Genomic DNA, 21,223 nt, shown 5'->3' with positions numbered 1-21,223 from the left:
TAATCGATTTGTTCTTAATTACTTGTCCATATTTCCCCTTTTAGTTTTTTCCTACTCCATCTGTCCATAATTAACGATATATATTTTCATTTGATCTAATTTAACTTTAAAAATTAATCAAATTGAACGGAAGTTGTCTACGTTTTCCTTAATAACCTATCCTATTTTGAAACATCCATTAGGTAAATAAGTTCAACCATTTAAAAAAACTCATTAAAACATTCATTGTGAACATGCCTTTTCTAAAAGATGAACCAAAAGTATTTAATGAGTAGCAATACTTCATTCATGTGTTCAATATGAATAGAGATAGTGACATAACATATTTGTGCTGTTGGTTAGACCAAAAGTTGTAAATATTGACACAAATTAGTTGATACTCAAATTTCATCAATCGAAACGATATCTTTACCACTACTATCCATGATTTTCAGGGGAAAAGAAGCTCAGGGCATTTGCTTTAATGGAGGAAAATATAAAAAGAAGGTGGGGAAATCGATAATAAGTCATGCATCCAATGTTGGAGCCAAATAATACTTAATACCATATCTCTTGATAAAGCTGTCAACCAAAAGGGAACTTGACAACAAAATAAGGTCAGGGGAAGAATTTGCAAGTAACTTGAGGATATAGTTTCCTCCCCACTTAATCTCAGCTTGGACCATCAAAACCAAAAAGATCAGACTGAACCAACAAGTAAACAAAATAGTTTCTAACATCACCTCAAAACAAAAATGATCAGTTACTGTGTAACGCCAAGCCACTTTGTGAAGTTCTCGAATTCGGTGTAATCAGAATCTGAAATCATTGTCTTGAACCAAGATGTGCCTGCTGCTCTGATAGCTGATGCCTCCTCCTGTCAAATATGAAAAAGAAAATTGAGTAACATAATGCACAACCAAACTCAGGTTTCAAAACAACATAAAAGTGTGTTGTGAGATGTTAGTGAAATCAGTATCGAACCAATATCAATTACATAAGAGAAAAGTTAAAGTTGGAAAATCATTTATATTGGAATGTCACACCCCAAAAATTCATTTATTATGGAATGCCACGAGTATTTGGACAATATTTGGATTATTTTATCATAATTATATCAAATACTTTTTTTATTCACTACGTCTCCAATCATTTGTCGCTTTTTCACTTTACACGCCCCTTAAGAAATATTTATTTATTCGGAGGAATTTTTTACTATTTTAATCATATCTATATTTAAGCTATGATCTTTCTCCATTAAATATCTACTCAAAAATTATGTGCATCTCCATTAATGAAATGAGTATGCAAATGTTGGTATATCAACAAAAAACTAAATTAACACTTCAAGTAATAACACCCTGTAATCAAGGAATTTGCAGTCTTCAATAAACTGTCTTGGCTTAATTTTACCTTGAACTTCTAAAACGACAAATAATTGGAGACAACTTTTTTAGAAAAAGCAACAATAGAGACGGAAGGAGTAATATTTAAGATTGTTCACTACAATCTTAAATATTACTTTAATGTAGTTCCTAAATATGCAAATTTTACCGCCTCAACTCATGTTGCTTACTGAAAATAGTTTCTCAAATTATTTGTCGTTTTAAAAATTCAAAGCAAAATTATTTTTCCCGACTATGGTTGTTACTACATGATAAATTTTAATTTAGTTTATTCCCAAGTGTCTATCTATATTTTCTACTCATTTGACATTTGCAATTGAATACTTAATAATGGAGATTACACATAAATTGAACAAATATTTTTACTAAACAAAGATTGTAGTCAAAAATGATAATTAATATTTCTTAAGAGGCGTGCAAAGTAAAAAAAACGATCAATAATGTGAGACGAGGATAATTTCCAAATATGCCTAAATTAATTTGACTCTGTACTCAAAATCAAGCCAAACAAACTGGACAAAGGGAGTCCCGCAACATCCCATAACTAATAAAAATTAAAACTTAATCCAACAGTATCCTAACCTTCAAGACTTCCTTTCTTAGGACTACCATTCATGCATTGTTTTGCAACTGAACCACCAAGACCTCAGTTCCAAAACAAACCTTACTATTAGATTCCCTAGCATGCTTAAACATGTTGTTAACTATATGAAATTGGGGATGCAGAACGCAGGAACAACCCAAAAGTAATGTCATGACTATGGTCAAATAATTAGGGGTCGTTTGGTTGGGAACAAGTTATCCCATCTGGAGATAACTTATCCCACCATGATATAAATGGTGGAATAAGTTATCCCAAACATGTCAACTAAACAAGACACCAAAATTTAATCCCAGGGCAATTTTTTATCACAGGAATATTTATTCCTATCCCTCGCACCAAACGACCCCTTAATATGTTTATGTATGTTGTTTAATGGTACTTCGATTATCAGAAACGATCACTATCACCCAAGATGGTAGTGGTAAGGTCAGCTTACATTATACCCTCTCAACATCCCACTATGGGTTATACGGGTATATTGGTTTTGTTGTTGTATTATTAGTTCATGTAAGTAAATCAGCTGATTTTCTTGTACCATCACTAAAGATTTAACACTACAGTACTAAACTAAACAATGAAGAGTAAAACTACACAAGTATCTAGGTTTTTGTATCAAAGTCCACAACTTTAGAAAAAAGTGTAGCAGGACATACCTTAGTTATTTGGTGTCTCTTCTTGTCAAGCTTCTCGTTCTTGGCCTTGACGCGTTGAGCCTCAGCCAAAAGAGACATTCTCTTTGCAGTCTTTGCATAGGGGTTGAGTTTCAGCAGCACATTCAGGTTCTTAAGTGGGTTCTTCTTCAATGTTGCCCTCTTCACATCCTTCTTAATGGGTCTCACAACGGATTGTACCTCGTCTGAGTTGATGATCCTAGCAAGGTCAGCATTCACCATCTTTGGACGTGGCAATAAGTACCCCTTCTTCTTCTGAGATGGCTTATCGAATGACCCGTAAATGTCATCCAATTTCTCATAAGCTGATTTCGTCCAGATAACAAACCGTCCAAGATGACCTCCAGGAGCAAGCTTCAAGAGATTCAAACGCTCAACATGGCAAATTTCTACTCCAGGAATATTGCGGAAGGCTTTAACCAACTTAGCCCCTTCAGTTCCATACACAATCAATGGACCTTTACGGGAAATGTATCGACGATTCCTCATCTTACCCTTCCCTGTACGAATAGCATGGCTATCCTTCGCCTTCTCGGCATCAGGATAAGCACCCACTTGCTTTAGTGCCTTGATAGCATTAGAAGTCTTCTCAATTCCCTCAACCGAATCAGAAACAACCAGAGGTAACTCTGGCACTGATTCAATACGATGTCCTCGGGCAAGAACCAGTGAAGGAACTGAGGAAGCAGCAATAGCTGAAACTACCGCATAACGCTTCTGATTAACCGGAATCTTTCTATGCCAACGGCGCCAGATCTGTGTAGGAGCAAACATACGACCACCACGACACATATTACCAAAAGCAGCTTGTCCAGCACGGTGAGTTCCACCACCAGCAACACGGGGGATACGAGATACAGCACGACCAGTACCCCATGACTCAGCAGAGGTCTGATGACCAGCCTTTCTCGAAACGGCGTAAGGTTGTCGTGCATTTTTGGAAATATTGGCGTGGACGTAGGTTACAACGTCAGGACGGATCGGAGCTTTCATCACGGCGGGGAGAGGGATAGCGGCGGAACCGCCGTCAGTAGCCATGTCATTTTCGAATACTTGAACCGTAGTGGTGGGGATGGCAGCAGCTGTAGCCATTAGGGGGGGGGGAGGGGGGTGCTGCTAGGGTTTGTGAGAGTAGAAGAACAGAGTGAGGCCTTACAGAAGCTAGGTTTTCTTCCATGTACAAATATAAGTAAAGAACAGAGGAACAAGAAGGGTTAGAAATATTGGGCTGGACTTAGAAAGCACACTTATTGGGCTTAGAACCCAATAAGATCTTTTTCACTTACCCATTTTCCGATTAATCGGATAATAATACGAGTTACCTTCCATACCACATTTACTTAGATGAAATTTGTTTCAAATACATTATAACTAATCGTGATTCACATATAAATGAGATATATTGACCTTATCACTCGCTTCTCTACTTTCTTATTGCATGTCTATTCTCTCGCTCAACTATCTTCCTTTCTCACTCGTCTCTCTTCTTATGAATTTGCATTTCAAAATTCATCTAATTCATCTGATATCAAATATGCATGTGTATATTATCAAAAAGATACATGTTGTCACTCTAACTTGCCTCTCTTCTTGTATTTATATAGTATTAACGTATCTAAAGGATTGATGTATCTAATTTGAAATTTAATACAAAATTATTAGTTTAGTGTGAGATATTTATATGCATTCTTTGACAAAAAGCCATTAGTTCAGAATGGATATGAGATTGAGCATGAATATTTTGATATGGCAAAAGGGAATAGATCATGACAGTTTAAAAATGACCTCCTCTTAAATTTGTAAGTGTATGTTTACATTTTGTTGTTAATATTTATTGACTAATATCTTTTTATCATTGTTATTAGTGTAAATGTTTAGGTAGTATGCCTAAATTCAATTGTGAGCCATAAATATAAAGACAATGACAACTTGTTGTATTTGTACAATGAATGAACAGAAAGATAGTAGACTCAAGTTAACATGCTTCTTGCTTGCCCTTTGGTATATTTTTCGCCTATTCCAATTTATGTGACATATTTCGTTATTCGAGAGTCAAACAATTTAAATTTGATCAAGATTTTGCCCATTCAATATTTAATTTTTCTAAATGAAATTTACATATTTATAAACTACGCAAAAAATAGTTTAAATCACAATAATTGATAATCCAAAAAACTTAAAAAATATATGCAAATTTATTTAAAAAATAAACTTATTTATATCTTGAAATTTGAAATATGTCATATAAATTGGGGAAAATAAATCATAAAGTGATAATTAAATTGTTTTGAATGATAAATTTTTATCGAATGAATATTTTATTTATAATTATTCCAGTAGATAAAATACATTGAAGGTGAGCAAAGTTTGGGAAACATATTGTCATTATTGTATTTTTAGCAAAAGTTGTTTGTTAGCGTTTGGCAAATGGTGCCAACAATTGATAATGCTAATGTTTACAAAGCTACTTTTCATACTTGGTTAATGTCTTTGTCTGTTTTATATACGATTACTCAATTATTAGTTATTATTTTTTTTAAAGAATTATCTTTTAATTTTATTTGTAGTTTAAAAGTTGTTTTATTATCGATATTTTACCTATAAAATAGTTGATTGACTTTGTAAATAAAAATAACAATAATTGAATGTTTTTATTTACAAGAAATCATAAAAGTTGATAAAAATTGCTTAATTTTAGAAACCACTTTACTCCATTCTTGTTGAGGTTTGAACTAATTGAAGCTATGTTTATACATTTAAACATTGTATTTGACGTAGACACAAGTTAGGTAAACAAGCAATGCTTCTGTCTTTTAGTATTTGACTAAACTTTTTTATTAGTTATGTCATGTGTTTATGATTGTGATGTTAGTTATGATTGGATAAATTATTGATTATATTAATCTTGAAAATAATGATAAGTGTAATTAGATCGTGAACAATTAATTATCGTATTGTAAAAAATTAATAAGTTTAATAATACGCTCCTATGCAATAGCTCAGTGGATACGAGTTTGACTCAAAAGGCAAATCCTTGCTTTCAAGGACAAAGGGTTTCGAACTTGAGACTTCTAATATAAAAGTTTCAAGACCAAACCACTGGATTACTCCGAAGAATTGTGTTATTAGATTTATTTTTCGTTTTTCCTTTTAAAAAGTTAGAGAAAATTATAAGGTGGATAATAGAATTGTAACGGACAAGTCGTTAATCAATTAGATTTTCCAAATATGAGTTATTCAAATTTTAATGTGTCTTTTGATAAGAAGCACTAGTAACAATTTTTTTGACATATTGCCTACTTTATATACATGGCCAATGATGATATGATCAATTTATTCATTAAATTATATCTTTCTAAAAAAATAGTCAAAATACAAAACCATCTAAAATTAAAGAAAACAACACCCAAGTTCATCTGTAATAAAAGAAAAATATATTACTTAAATTTCGCTAACAAATTATAGTAATGTGATTTCAAGATTACTAATGTGGTGCTGGAATTTTAGAAATATTGTTTATTATTAATGGTCAAACATCATGTTATCGATAGTTAATTCTTTAAATGTTATTAAATATATGAATAAAAAAATTAAAATTGAAATTAATTTACATATAAAAATATCTTATTAGAAATTTATGTGTTTAATTGAAACAGATCGTAGTTAAATATTTGAATAAAATTTATTACTATATACCTAGCAATAAAACTGGCAACTGGCATATAGATGCTTGTAGGAAAAATAACAACCTATATTGAATTTCGATTATAAAAAAGGAAATGACGAACTCAACAAAATATATATATATAACCACCAAATCGATAAGAGCATACTATTAAACATAAAAATGATTATTTTCTTTTAGAAGATCAGAATTTGATCGTATAAATTTTGACGATGGCATTAATGTTATGTGACATTCAATAACCTAAATAATGTATGTTGAATAATAATTTCTTTTATTTTCAACTAAGAATAATTATCTGTCAAAGTAGTAGAAATTTTTACATAAGAACTTTGATGGTGATGGACAAATGGATGATTGACAATTCAACGGTTGTGATTCAATTAGACAATTAGGTACATGAAAATTCTCCTGTGTTTCGTGTATGTATGAAAAAGCCCGTTATCCATGTAGATATTTTCAGATATTTTTGCCTAGCCACACGATTTTCTCAATGCTCAAAGGGTATTTGTGTAACTTACATACAAAATTTAGACGCCGTCAGAACCGTCTATTCATTTTACTATTGGCATCTGGCAAAGTACACTGAAACTGACATTGACGTTTTCTTTTACTTCTTCCGTCTATTAAAAAAATTCTCTTATTTCTTTTTGTTAATGGTTTAATTCTTTTTTTTTTTTCACATTATATACTGGAAATAAGTTATATCAAAATTAATTATTTCGAGATAATTTATATTGTGATAAGTTATTTTATCATTTACCTGAAGAATAATTTTTTCATCAAAAACACATATATGATGACATAAATAATTGCACGTTTACCTAATATCTATAACCAAAAGCTGGATAAAATAGTCATACATTTTGTCATGAATCATTAACCGTCAACATATCTTTAGCTTAGTTTTACGAGAATTAAAAGTATTAATCCATTTGTTTATTTTAACTTATTTAATATATTAAGCATAATTGTTCAATTTTAATTGTCAATTCGAAAAATCAAAAAGTAATTTTATTTTGCTTTTGCCATTAAATATTAATTCATTTTTTTTCTGATGAGTTATATTTATTTTTAATAGGCAGTAATATAGTAATTTGTTTTAAATTTATTACTTTTCAAGGAGCGTGCAAACTATATAGAGATGTATTTATTATTTATTTAAATTTCGTAAATCAATCTTAAATAAATAAATTGAAACGGAAAGATATTCATCATTTGCCACGTGTTTTCCAACAAAATCTGTCGCGATTCGGCAGCAGCCGTCGAGCTTCCTTCTTTAGATTCTACCTGACGTGGAACAATCTCATCCTACGTGGCGCCTGTGGGACCTACATTTCATCCACGTCATCACCTACAATCGTTCCGCCTAAACTTTCCGTGGATATAGTAAAGTGTTCCATACAATCAAAATCTCCTGCAAAAAGCCCTCTTGTATTTTTCTGGATAAAGCAAATCTCAACTTTATCTTTAATTTTCTGCAAAATTCATCGCTAATTATAGCTTCAATTCAATTTTCATGACGCCGTTGCTTTATTTTTTGCTCGGTTTAACGGAATTCCGGTGGCAAAAGCAATTTTAGTGAGTGCTTTTCTGATGAGTACACTAGGTTTAATTGTATTGATGAAATTTTGTTTAAAGGTAAGATTTAATAGTATTGTTTTCGTATCTCGATTATCGTATTGTTTTGTTGTAGTTATCTGTTTTTGAAACTACACTAGATTAGGTTTAATTTAGATTTTTGCTATTTAATTGATTGATTTAACGTTTCTGATGTGTAATAGGTATGATAGGGTATATATATGAAGAATTTGTGGTTCTGAAGAAGAAGAAATGCGGAGTTTGTTTTAGTTGACAAGGATTTAGGAAAGGTTATGTTGTGTGACATCTTCCTTATCATCAGTAGTTTTAGATCTGGATGACAGGGAGTGTTTCAATGAAAATCGTTGGCGATGAAGACAAAAAATGTTTGGATGAGGAAAAGGTTATCGGAGATGGAATTGGAATTTCTCATGAGGGGATAAATGTAGTTAAGGATAATGAGTTGAAAATTAATATGATTAGTAATAACAAGATAGGAGGGAGGGAGATCACGTTGCAAGCTCAACGAGGTTTGAAATTGCAAGAACAACAATATTGTCAAGTTACAGCAGTCTGCTGGCAACAATTTCTTCATGTCACCTCCGTTAAAGTGCTGCTGGTGGAGAATGATGATTCTACACGACACGTTGTCTCCGCTTTACTTCGAAATTGCAATTACGAAGGTTTGTTCTTTTTTTTTGTCTTGTTTGAGGTTTAGCTTGATGGACTATTAGCAAATAGATAACATTTGATCTATTTTGATAAACACCTAGCTTGTCCTTGTATCTGCATAGCTTTCAGCCTTTCCTTTTGTCCATTCAACTCTAGCTTGCAAGAATCAAATACGATGGACAAAAAGATGAGCCAGACTGTACATCTGAGTTTGTTTTAATTTCTGGTTATGAGTATTTGCAGAGCAATCGGATATTACTTATGACAATGGGTACTTAAAGGTAGGAGTTTGAGGTGTCATTTACCGTATATTTGTCCGAATTTTTATAACCTGATGCATAGTGGTGTGGCAAGTGGATGTAAACCTGATGAAAATCGGAGTAGTCAAAAGCGAAAAGCCCTAACGAGCACCAACCTCTTTTGGAGATTTAGTTGCAAAACAGATTTGAATTATGTGTTTAATGGAGAAAACACTAATAAAGAAAATAAAAAATAAATGTGTAATGCAAAGGAAAACAATTACAAGCACAAATAACTATTTGTATTAAAGAAAGCAGATGAGTATAGTTTGGCGGACTATATGAAGTAAAAATCATATCAATCAAGATGAAAAACCATCTTAAATTTCTGATATAGATGAAAATATGCCGTTTCATGTTTTCTGATATAGATGAAAAGATGTGGTTTCATGTGTTCTGGTGCTAGTTTCCTTATGCCAAAATTTTGATACTTGATTTCTAATGACTAAAATTTCACTGCTGACATTTTTAACAATTATAGATAGTTGGCATAATACATAAATATGCCCTTTAACTTTACCTCATTTCACATTTATAACCTCCAACTTTGAGTGTGCACAAATAGGCACTTAAACTTCTATAAAATTGAACAAGTAGACACACGAGTCCAGTGGCATAATTTTTCGTTTACGGCAGCATGAATAGCTAGAGCACCTAGGAATCTCCACTTATTTGCATGAATGCTGGCTAGTATGTAATACTAGTGGTAGAAATGTGAGAAAACAAACCAAATCATATATCAGTTAGTGCTTCATGTGTAAGCACTCGGGTACATAGCAGGGTACCTGATAAGTTGGGGTAGACTGTCCTAGACACGTTTGGTGTACAATGGGTAGTGATGAACATCAAACATAGCTGGATATTTGGGAGGAGAAGGAGATGTGAAACTTGTAATGTTGCTCCTTTGGCACTTATATGGGTTCTTTGGAGGAAAAGAAATAGGAGAACATTTGAAAGAATGAAATATGATTTTATGCATATTCTGGCATGCCTTTTGTTAATTTTTTATGTACCACGAGGTTTCCATTTGTATGGATGATTGGTTTATCATTTTAAGAGAAGCATATTTTGATGTAGGTTTTCTAGTTGTCAACTTATTGCATATTGTCCCCAGTCCCCAGGACATCAATAAAATTTTGATTTATTAATAAAAATGTCTTTATTGTGTGGCTTGTTATGCTCATTTCAGATGCTGCTAACCTCATGCCATATCTTGTATTTAGAGTTATTTGAAGGGGAGCCAGCAGCAACTCTACATGAATAGTTGCTGACATCCTTTTACTTATGTAGCAACTTAGTTCCATTCCCTAGGTTAATTTGGCTGTGTAAATTAATATATAAATAGGTCGTGGGCATCTAATCTGTTTCTATTATGAATCTTGTCAGTACGTTGACAGCAGAAATCATTAATCATGGTGTTCAAATAGATACATATTTTTACTTCAACTTAATATGAAGTTTCAAGTTTCATTTTTGTGGTATTTGGTCAAAGCAACTTGTGCATAGTTTCAGTGACTTGTTCATCGGAGATTTTACCACAGTTCTCCTAAGTGGTTCTCTATGCTTTTCCCTTTTTATTACACTTTCTGTTCTTGACTTCTATCTGCTGTATTTGTTGTAAATATCTTTTGTCTGGTTTCTCTCTTCCCATCTTTATTGTCTTTATTATCTAATTAAACTTTGATATTTGCAGTTATAGAAGCAGCCAATGGATTGCAAGCTTGGAAGATCCTGGAAAACCTGACCAATCACATTGATCTAGTGTTGACAGAGGTTGTAATGCCTTGCTTGTCAGGCTTAGGTCTCCTTACCAAAATCATGAGCCACTACACACGCAAGACTGTTCCTGTTATCAGTAAGTAACCCCTGCTGTTCTGCCAGTTCTTCTATTGTAAAACTCTTACTATGCCATGTTTAATTTGAATTGATACTGTTATACCGCTACACATGATGACTGATAAGGGCCATGTGCAGTGATGTCATCTCATGATTCAATGGATATAGTCTTCAAGTGTTTGTCAAAAGGTGCACTTGACTTCCTGGTAAAACCTATACGGAAGAATGAGCTTAAGAACCTGTGGCAGCACGTGTGGAGAAGATGCCATAGTGTGAGACACCATCACTCTCAATATCCTTTTTTCTTGTTAGCGTCTTGGTGTAAAAAGGACGGCTGATGCATTGATGTCCATCAATATACCTAAATACAGTAATTGTTTGTTATGGAGATCGAGTCTGCTTACTTGTTGGTGGGCTGTTTGTCTAGTTATTCGCTGTTTCTTTCGTTATGTGTAATATGCCATTTCTTTTTCTTCACAGTGTTTTTGTGTTATACCATGATTAATTCATTCTCATTTTCTCAGTCTAGTGGAAGCGGGAGCGAAAGCGGTACTCAAACCCAAAAATCTATAAAATCAAAAAGTAGTGAGAAGTCTGAAAACAACAGCGGTAGCAATGACGGGGAAGATAATGGGCGGTACGGCCTAAATGTTGGTAAAGGCAGTGAGGATGGAAGTGGCACACAGGTATTGCCATTTGGATTCCCTAGAAATAAAAGCACATTGTGCAGAATCTGCCGTTTAGCTTATTGTCATTCATTTACATGCAGAAGATCACATGATAACAACAACCTCGAAAACAAGCTAGGTCTACTGTTTCATAGTTATTTGAACCATTAGATAATTGAAATGACTTCCTTTTCTTTTTCCGAAAGGTTCTATCGATTTGTACATGTAGATGAGAGTCTGAGACATATGCTGACACATTTAGAACACCAACTCTTGCAGCAAACAAACGAGGTAGAATTGTACAACATCATTTGAGTTAGAATCCATTGGTTAGTCCATCACAACCCAAAAGTTAGCTCAAAGGGAGGAGGATAGTGCAAGCTTTAGAAGGAGTACACCCATCTCATTAATTACCAATATGAAATTTTTGTCATTTTTTAACGCCCCACCTCATGCTCAGTGCTTAACATTTGTGGGTGGTCAATTTTAATTTTGGGGATCCATCGATTACTATATAAAGAAGAGTTGTAAATTACAGTACTTCATGTTTGAGTAAGAATATTTTGGTTTTTCTTGTTCCTTCTCTTTGACGTTTTTCATATGATCTCCTCTTATAGGTGGACTAGAAAATCGAACAGAGTTCTTTCTTGTAACACTTTGCCCCTCTTTTTATCTATTCTTTTATTTTTTTTTCTGAAATTGAGTAAAAAGAAATAAAAAATATTCGAGTTAGTTATAAATTATGAACAAATGAACTAGCCCTTTTATTGGTTACTGGACCATGTTGAGATAGGTCCTTCTCAATACCATGTAAAATTAGGTCTTAGGCCTAACTCACACCCCAAAAACTACTTTAAAGGGATGAGGATTGCTCATGCCTGATACAGAGTCCACCCATCTCATAAATCACCAATGTGGGACTTTTGTCATTCTTTAACAGTGACAGAGATAAGTTTATATGTCTGAGCAATCAAACAATGCTTATTTAAGTTTCTTAGGGGAAGGAAGGAGGACTCCAAAATTCAATGTGTTTTTCTTAGAGACATTGTCATTACGTTCAATATAATAGTTCTATTATGATATCCCTGTTAAGCATCAAAATTCCAAGGCTTAAAGACCATAGAAGTACAGAATGATTTGTATAACATTTCTTTTCTGAGTCTGGAATTTGTATTTTGCAGAATTCCTGGACAAAGCAAGCTGTTGAAGCTGTTAGCTCTCAGGCAGTTTCTCCATTGAATCAGGTACCTGAGTGTCCAGACAGCACTTGTGCACAGGTTGTTAGTTCAAAGGCAGAAATTGCTGCTTACAAGAATGCACAGAGAAATGCCAAAAGGAAATGCCAAGAAGAAGAAGAACATCCTGGTAATGAGTATTTCTAATCTTTTTCTCTCTGGCTTATTGTCTCTTCGTTGACTGAAACGTATCTATCATGTGTTCCATTGAAGATTACATTGCAAAAAAACCCTCCCTCAAGGGCATACCTAGAAATCAGAAGTTACAACCTGAAAATGCAATTCAGGTTCCAGTCGAACTTGTTGATGCAGAACATAAGACCCTGCTGGCAATAAATTCCAACCCAAGCAGTTTGAAGATGGATGAACACCAGGAAAGTCTAGATGGTAATGTTCCATCGACAGAATATCATGATGTGACTGCTGAGACAGCTCATCCTCGGACCAACAGTAGAAGGTTGAACAAAGCTGTGCAGTTATTAGAAATCAATAATTTATCCATTGGTGAATCTAAAGAGCCAAGTTTTCAAACGGTAAAAGTACCCGAAAAAGGTGCTCAAGATGATTTTAGTGTTTTGAGAAGATTAGATCTTTCAGCTTTCTCAAGGTTTGGAGACAATAGTTACTAGTTATGCTCTTTCTAAACTTTTTATTAGAGCTGTGCTGATTTCCTTTGTTGGATGGGGCACTTTCAGCAATTTACCTTTTGCTCCATGGTGGACCATTTTGCAGGTATAATTCATCCTCAAACCCTACAAGGACTCCTAATGGGATTACACTTGGCAGTTCTATAATTAATAATGGCCAAGAAATTGCCAAGAAAGAATCAGTATGTGATATTCCAACTCATACAGATGAGAAATTTCTACATCCGAGCTCAAGTGGAACTATCAATATTATAGATAAGGGGTCCACCACTAACAAGATTTCTGAGGAACCATTACTTTCTAGAGAAAAGGCAGAAGCAACATCAACAATTAAGGGTTTGCACTCATCATCAGCTTTCAAGCCTGTGAATATTGATTTCAGAATCTCCCATCAGCAAGTGCCACAAGTTAAGCTTAAACCTTGTAACATGCAAGCTACAGACAGTCTTGTTCTGCGAGGCTCTCTCACTGACATCCAGCACCCTCATCAGCACCACCACCATTATCACTTCCATGACGTAGATCAAGATTGCACTTCCACCCATGTAGATTTCTCATTGAAGAAACTAACTGCCGGTGGCCCAAGTTGTGCTTCATTCAACATTCTATCTAGGCCTTGTGAAGGGAACCCTGAGTATCACAGTTTGAACAGAAGTGCTTCGGGAAGTAACCGTGGAAGCAATGTGCAGGATGGAAGCTTCACAGCTATAAATGCTGGAGGAACAAATGGGGAAAGTGATAATGGGTTAGCTGGCAAAAATGAAAGTGGTGATGCCAGCGGCATTGGTTGTGGAAACACGACAGATCCTTCTAAACTTGCCAGAGAAGCAGCCTTGACCAAATTTTGTCAGAAGAAGAAAGATAGATGCTTTAAGAAAAAGGTAGATTGAGACATCCCATTTTTAGATTCTCTATCTTAATCTTGTATTCAGCGGTGATTGGTCCTAGTCCTACTTTCTTCTGAAGTAGTTCGCCCAGCATTCTACTGTCGTACCTGGTCAATCTGTTTATCTGTTGGTATATATAGATGGCATAGCTATTACATGCAATGATCATGAGAGAATCATCCAACTAAAAAATATCTAAAAAGTCATTTGCAGACGAGAATTTAAAACTTCTAAAATATTTTCTTGGTATTTTGAGTCCCAATGAAGACACAATCTTATTTCACAACAAAAGTATGTACTAGATACCTGTAAATACATAGTTATGGATTGGAAGCCTGTTGATAGTCTGATGGTCTGAACAGTAAACTGTTATCAGATCAGGGGAAACCATGATAAATCCTAAAAGTTACCAAAGGCTAGTTAGGAAGTTGGACTATGCCATTGTTACCTTTAAAAAAAACTTTGCTTTTGTTGTGGGTGTCGTAACCTGGTCAATGCATCTGCATACCAGTCAATGAGATGCTGTTTTACCAATTTATCTATTTTTTTGGGAGTTGAAAGTTGTTTTTTGAAAAAATAAAGCAGAGAAAGAGAACGAGAAAAGGCCTAAATTGCCAGTGAAAACACGTTTAGGTGTTGGGTTGGGTGGGAGTGTTTTTACTTGATAAAAGAATTATGTGGACCAACCAACCACTTGTTTAGTGAAATTCCATGTCATATTTCCCTTAACTAAAGGGAATTTTTGAACCTAAAGAAAATGTTAAGCGCATTTTTCAGCCAATAGGTGGAAGGAGGGATTTTTGAACCATTTCTAATAGGTTAAGGGTATTTTTTAGCCTTTTACGTACATTGAAAATTGAAGTTTGTAGACATTAAAGAAACAATGTTTTATTGTGATAATCAAGCAACATCAGTTATAGCTTCCAATCCAGTTTTCATAAAAGAACTAAAATTAGAAATAGGTACCACCTTGTTTTGGAGAAGGTTATCTCTAAGGAAATTATCGTACACCCTTTGGCTCAGCTAAGCTACTACTACCAGCTATCTTTAGAAAGGTTCCTCATAGGACTAGGAGTGAAAACATTTCTAAGAAGTTTTGTGCGTATGATTTATATATATGTTCCGACTTGAGAGGAAGTGTTGGATATTAATGATAATTCAAACAAGGAAATCAACAAGTCAAGCTCACTTATTTGGAAAATCGTAATATGGATAAGAAACTCATGTCAATAAGTGCATCTCACTAAGGTCAAGGAGGAGCCACGTGTAGCACACAATCATTTATAACTTCCTGGCATATGTTTAGTTTTCGTATAGTAAATCTTACCCCTTTTATAGGTGGTGATAAGCAATCGTTAATTTGAAGGAATTCACAGATCTTTTCTAATTTCAACTTCAATTTTTGTTTTAGAGAGTTCTTATCTCTTTCTTAGTCTACACATTACTGAATTGAAATAACACTTCTTTTAGCACTTCTGGACTATGGATCTAGACAAATTGGGTACTTCTTTGGTATTCAGGCCGCTCAGTCCAGATCAGATATTTTCATCTCCAGTGTTAGTATGCTCTAGACATTCTTGTTTTAGACCCATTGACACTCTTATGGATCCAAATGTTAAGCTTCTACTAGGTCCATATTAGTCCTTTTAGTGACCCTGCAAGATATAGGTGGTTGGTAGGTAGGTTGAATTACCTCTCAGTAACTTGGGATGATATTGCCTTTTTGGTGAATGTTGTAAACTAATTAATGGACTCTCCATGTGACTCACTGGGATGCAATAGTCTATCTTTTTTGTGAGTGTTGTAAGTTAGTTTATAGACTCTCCATGCGACTCATTGGGATTCAAGTATCTATAATTTTTTGAAACATAGAATCAATTTCAGAAGAAGATTATTCTTTGAGAACTGAGGACATGAGAAAATACGGAGTACACAGATTTTAGATTGAGTAGGGTTATCTTCTAATAGACGTTTGACTTCTACATTTTGTATTTTACTTTGAAGTAATTTGCGTTGGGAAATCAAGAAAAAAATTAGGTTGCTAGATCCAGTGAGAAGCAAGAGCATCAAATAATAATTTATTGTAACTTGTGAACTTATTCGCACCAAATAGTTGTTCTTCATGTTGCGACGAGTCTGGTGCTTCATGAGAACCAAACACATGGAGAAGGACCACACTTTCTTGCAGAAAAATACACTTAGGAGACATTGTCATGAAATTCATGAGGTCAAATGATCAGTTGGAAGATATATTCACCAAGTCTTCCACTGGTGTTCTTATAAGTTATTAAACTCGGTGCATACCACTTGTATGCTCCAGCCTCAGGAGACCGTTAGGGAAACATAATAATATACATAGTAAAGTGTTCACGTAAAAAGACCTAGGTGTGATGTGTAAGACAAGTGTTTTCACACATTCTCATAATTCTTTCTGCCTTGCCCCCACCAATGCTCAACATTCATACTTTTTAATGTGCATAATGTTAAGAAAAGAGAAGAAAGAGATCTTGGGAATAAATTACTTTATCATTCGGTCAAGCATGTTGGAACTTAAATAATATTTACACGTAATCCATAAAAGGAAAGGAAAGTAATTTCTACTCCAAATCATTGCAAAATTACAAGGATTTATGCCTAATCGATATTACAAAGAATTTCTATTTTGTAATATTTACGTTCTTAACACAAAGTTCCATTTTTCTCCATGTTGGACATTTGTATACACTGTATTCAAAGTATATGTCGGAATTGACTAATACAAAGATAGTCATTGATGTTGGGAATAATCTAACGTCCACGGAGATTGGAGATCTTGTTCATATTAACTGAGGAGTATGATGAAGTATAGCTGTCTAAATCCATAAGCCTAGAAAGTCGTTAGTGCTTCTCTACTTGCTCACCTGTGGCAGATTGGGATGCGTGTAGCTTAATAGTTCACTGTCGGGCATAAACGATTCAAGTGGCTATTGGTTGTGTTGATGGAGGAAAAGATGCTGCTCCTGAATAAGTTTTGGTTATTTTTGGCAAGAAAAAAGAGAGGAAAGTGAGAGACTTATTTTTCATATTGTCACTGTTCATCTAGTCATAAAGCTGTCTTTTGGCAAGGTTTGCATTTCCTTTTTCTTCTTATACAATTTTCATACGAAATTCTTGTAGTTTGAATATTTGATAATTATAGTGTAGCTCTCCCAGATAAAAAGTAAGCACTTTTAACCCCCTCCCTCTTGAATCGGATGATCCAGTCATGTGTATTTCTTAAAATGTATGAAAGTGGGATATTAAAAAAAAAAGTATGAAAGTGAGATATTGTAGAAGAAATTCCACATCAAGTAAAGAATGTGTGAAATAATATCGATTTCCTGGGAATGAGAAATATTTTAGTCAAAGAAAGGATTCACGTAAATTGAAATGGGATGAAGGAGGAATGTTAGTAAGTAAATTGTGATGGAAGTGAACATGTTTGCAACAATTGTATCTAAACTCACTTGTCATTTGCTTCATGGATGAAGTATAAAACTGTCTTCTGTTGCGAAGGTACTTCTAGTATAGAACAAATATGCTATGCTAATAAGTCATATTTGTGCCAAATGTTGCACTTCTATGTTCTTTTATTTGTTTTAAGTTATTAAACTGATAACTAACGTTGTGATTCAAACTGTTATGTTGCAGGCAAATGGACTTTAATTAGGCAGGCAATACTTGAACTGTTACTTCTGAACCTCTTGACCAAATCTTAAGAGAATTGATTTATCTTCTTCCAAGTCAAGTGACCCTAACTAGTTGAAGCCGGTGTACTACCTCTCTGCATCATACAGTTGATCGTGGGGGAACACACATATTTCTAGTTCCAGTAATATTCCTTTTGTATCTTGCATGCAGTCATTCAGAAAGAGATAGGAGTGCCTTCTATACATAGGGAGTTGGAACTTTACAAGGAATGAGGTTGACCTGATATGAGTACATGGATTGAAGCCGTAAAAGCTACGCGGCAAAACGCATGCAACAATCAAGAAGATTGCATTCTCTGTTATTTTGCTGAAGTCAAATGGCTATACCATCCATCCATTTGAATCCGAATGGTGTAGTAGCGTTAATCTTTCTTCCTTGAATTGTATATTTCGGTTTTATACTAAAACAGAACGAGACTAGCTGAAGCCAGGTGTTTTTGAGGATATTTTATGAGGCAGGCAGAGCAAAAACAACCCAAACGATACTGTAAATGATCATTTAGACTGTACTTCCTGATCTTTCATGCATCAAGTAAGTTTGTTTATAATAATAGTGTCTTGTACAGTGAGCAGTGTCTAAAAAGGCGGGTGCGAGGCGAGGCGAGACGTTTTATACCGTACAGGGCCAGGCGTAAGCCTCGAGATAGAAAAGGTATATATACCATTTGATTACCTTGTGTATTATTATGTTATTTCTTTTTTGTTATTATTTTGCACTTGGTATCGACTTTAAGGCATCTAACTAGTCGAGATTTCTACTGGGAAGTTTTACTACGAGGGATAAAGTGTTTCCTACCAAAGATGACTCTGTATCGTGATTTTATTTGGTATATCTCCTTATCCCATTTCGTAGCGATCCCAGTGTATCCTTTGAACTATAAATAGTTGAATACCATAATGCAAACAAAAGCAACCTTTTACATAAATTGCTTTTGTTTGAGGTACAAGTTTACTTGTGATTTTGGCAAATGGTATCCGTGTGCTTGGCCCGGGTGTTTAGCCAAACTTCTAATAGAAAATTTCTTTGTTTTGAAAAATATTTTTATGAAATTATGAACTTCTCAAAACTAAGGGGAAAACAGTATCTATTTGGTAAAATTATTTGAGAAATGATTATTAAGTGTTTTATAAACAAGATTTTGGTCAAAGAATCTCTATTATTAGGTAATCAAGAATCTCACAAGCCATGTTAAATTGATTTTTCTCTATGTTGTATGACCATTTCTATTTAGTTGTTTACTTATATTAAATTAATTATAGTTAACGATGCTGTGGTGCATTTCTATAGGGTGTTGATGTAGGTTTTGTTTAGTGTAATTAATCATTAATATGATTTGATGTGCATTGATTGCATTTGATAATAGTCATTTTCTTTAAAGTTAAAAAGAGATCTTAGGTTCTCAAATCTCTCTGTACCTACATACGGTATATATATATATAGGTATCATATTTTTATTAATCACAACGCTATCAATAAAAAGTTTTGATAAAGTCGTAAATATTTTCTATTTTTAAAGGTTTTCTATTTAAACTCTGAGTATAAGTAATATTTTTTTAATCTTTTAATATAGAACTTTTTTAACATAAATTCAAATTAGATGAGCATGTGTGAAAACAAGAAAACTGTAATTGCAACACATAAGTTAGTTTATATACTGAGTTTGCAATGGATCATTCAAAAAATTATTTTTATTATCTTGACCAATAAAATAGCATAAGAGAAAATTAATATTTCTTTCTTAGTTGTAGGAGGTGGGTGAGGATAAGTGGTGCTCCACATTCTTGTTTAATTGCAATATTTCTTATTCTATAGATATCTAGAAAATTAAAATCATTTTCAAGAAATTACATTTTTTGTGGCAAAGTTATGTATATTCATTTTTTTTTTTTCAAAGTGAAATTTGATTAATTATTTATTACATCATGTAAAATATAATTGATTCTCAATTTTCGCTAAATTTGTTTTATACTGTCAAATAATGTGATATATCTATCTATCTATTTTAGTGGTATTTTATATTCTCTTAATTAATCGTCTTTTAAAAAAATAAAAAATATATGAACGTTACGTTCTCATGTTCTAACTTTCACTTACATGATTCTTTTCAAAATATGAAGGAAAAAAATCAAACAGTACCAACACAAAAAGAATCGAGATATTTGAGATGATTCAAAAGGTCATATTTTAATTATGTAAAACAATGATATAATATAAATTTTATAAGTCGAGTCAAAACATTATACCATTTTTTTAAAAAAAAACAAACAAATTGGAAACACCTAGTTCCAATCATAGAACTCTACGTGAATAATGTGTTATATGTGAAAATATTCATAGGATGAAGATAACAAAATAAACCCTTTTTCTTCTTATAACATAATAAAAGTTTAACTGAAAATATTCCTATTATATATAACAAAAAAAATCTGAGTTTATGAAGAAAATCTTAGTCCTCAAGAAATATATGGCACTAATATGTGAAGATTACCTATCAATAAAAGATTCCCTCCACATTATCAAGTAGTATATTCTAAAGAATCTTTTCATTATTCTTCTCATCAATATGTAAAAATTGCTTCAAAAATAACGATGATCCTTGAATTATATATGCCATAAAGACTGTGGTGAAATGATCATATGTATTTCTATTTTTAATTAACAAAATATAATCAACCTCTAAACTTATATCTTTGAAGAGTTTTTAGAAGTTTTAAGTATAGGTAGATAAGTTTTTTCAAAAAACATTATTGTTATTAATCTTAACAAATGAACTAAGATTTTAAGGCAGGTGGATTGACTCAAAAACAGCTCCTTGGCAGAGTTAATAGAGAAACATGCAGTTTTAGACGATAAGACGATAATAATTCATTCAATATGACCTCACAAATAAAACGTAAAAGGATAGGATATATACAAATCTTATCTTATTTTTATGGATTATCGAGTTTGTTAGTAATCTATTTTAAAATTAGAAATTGAAATCTAAACAACATTTTGAAATATCAATTATTTAGTCCTTATTTTTCTTAATTAGAAGCAGTAGAGGTCCACTTCTTCATATTTTTCTTTTTCTTTTTCAAACTTTGGGACACTACCTTAAAAGTTCTCTTTTTACTCTATAACATTGTCTTGGAATGTTCAGTTTTAGGATATTGTTATGAATATAAGTTTTTACAATTCGAAATTCAAGAATATTATGTTAGAGGTCAAACTTATACAAATTAAACCCAAATAGATTGAATTTATTTATATATTTTTTCGCCTTTATTTCGCCTCATGGGAATGCATGAACGTAAAAGAGGGATTCTATCAACTTGTTTCGAT

The 21,223-nt window shown here is 33.2% G+C and overlaps 2 protein-coding genes across 2 annotated transcripts; one reads left to right on the top strand and one right to left on the bottom strand.

Annotated features, from left to right (window-relative positions):
- Nucleotides 1-502: 502 nt before the first annotated feature.
- Nucleotides 503-4,227, bottom strand: LOC101253641 (large ribosomal subunit protein uL4z). The gene is made up of 2 exons (XM_004249545.5): nucleotides 2,643-4,227; nucleotides 503-856 (listed from the first exon to the last, which is right to left on the bottom strand). The coding sequence occupies exons 1-2, from the start codon at nucleotides 3,750-3,752 to the stop codon at nucleotides 743-745; spliced, it is 1,224 nt and encodes a 407-aa protein (XP_004249593.1). The 5' UTR covers nucleotides 3,753-4,227; the 3' UTR covers nucleotides 503-742.
- Nucleotides 4,228-7,722: 3,495 nt separating this feature from the next.
- Nucleotides 7,723-18,449, top strand: LOC101249224 (two-component response regulator-like PRR73). The gene is made up of 9 exons (XM_004249531.5): nucleotides 7,723-7,986; nucleotides 8,130-8,609; nucleotides 10,591-10,752; nucleotides 10,872-11,005; nucleotides 11,258-11,419; nucleotides 12,583-12,766; nucleotides 12,850-13,243; nucleotides 13,369-14,164; nucleotides 17,840-18,449. The coding sequence occupies exons 2-9, from the start codon at nucleotides 8,264-8,266 to the stop codon at nucleotides 17,852-17,854; spliced, it is 2,193 nt and encodes a 730-aa protein (XP_004249579.1). The 5' UTR covers nucleotides 7,723-7,986; nucleotides 8,130-8,263; the 3' UTR covers nucleotides 17,855-18,449.
- Nucleotides 18,450-21,223: the final 2,774 nt, after the last annotated feature.

Source organism: Solanum lycopersicum, chromosome 10 (assembly GCF_036512215.1).
Source record: "Solanum lycopersicum chromosome 10, SLM_r2.1".
NCBI classification, from domain to species: Eukaryota; Viridiplantae; Streptophyta; class Magnoliopsida; order Solanales; family Solanaceae; genus Solanum; species Solanum lycopersicum.
Note: the sequence above shows the minus strand (reverse complement) of the source record. Positions and strands in the feature narration are given on the sequence as shown.

Excerpts from the sequence above, each read along its gene's own strand:
- LOC101253641 (XM_004249545.5), bottom strand. The coding sequence starts at position 3,752 with ATGGCTACAGCTGCTGCCATCCCCACCACTACGGTTCAAGTATTCGAA. Across the intron at positions 857-2,642 it reads AGAGACACCAAATAACTAAG|GAGGAGGCATCAGCTATCAG; the intron begins GTATGTCCTGCT and ends CATATTTGACAG.
- LOC101249224 (XM_004249531.5), top strand. The coding sequence starts at position 8,264 with ATGACAGGGAGTGTTTCAATGAAAATCGTTGGCGATGAAGACAAAAAA. Across the intron at positions 10,753-10,871 it reads CAAGACTGTTCCTGTTATCA|TGATGTCATCTCATGATTCA; the intron begins GTAAGTAACCCC and ends GGCCATGTGCAG. Across the intron at positions 11,420-12,582 it reads AGGATGGAAGTGGCACACAG|AATTCCTGGACAAAGCAAGC; the intron begins GTATTGCCATTT and ends TGTATTTTGCAG.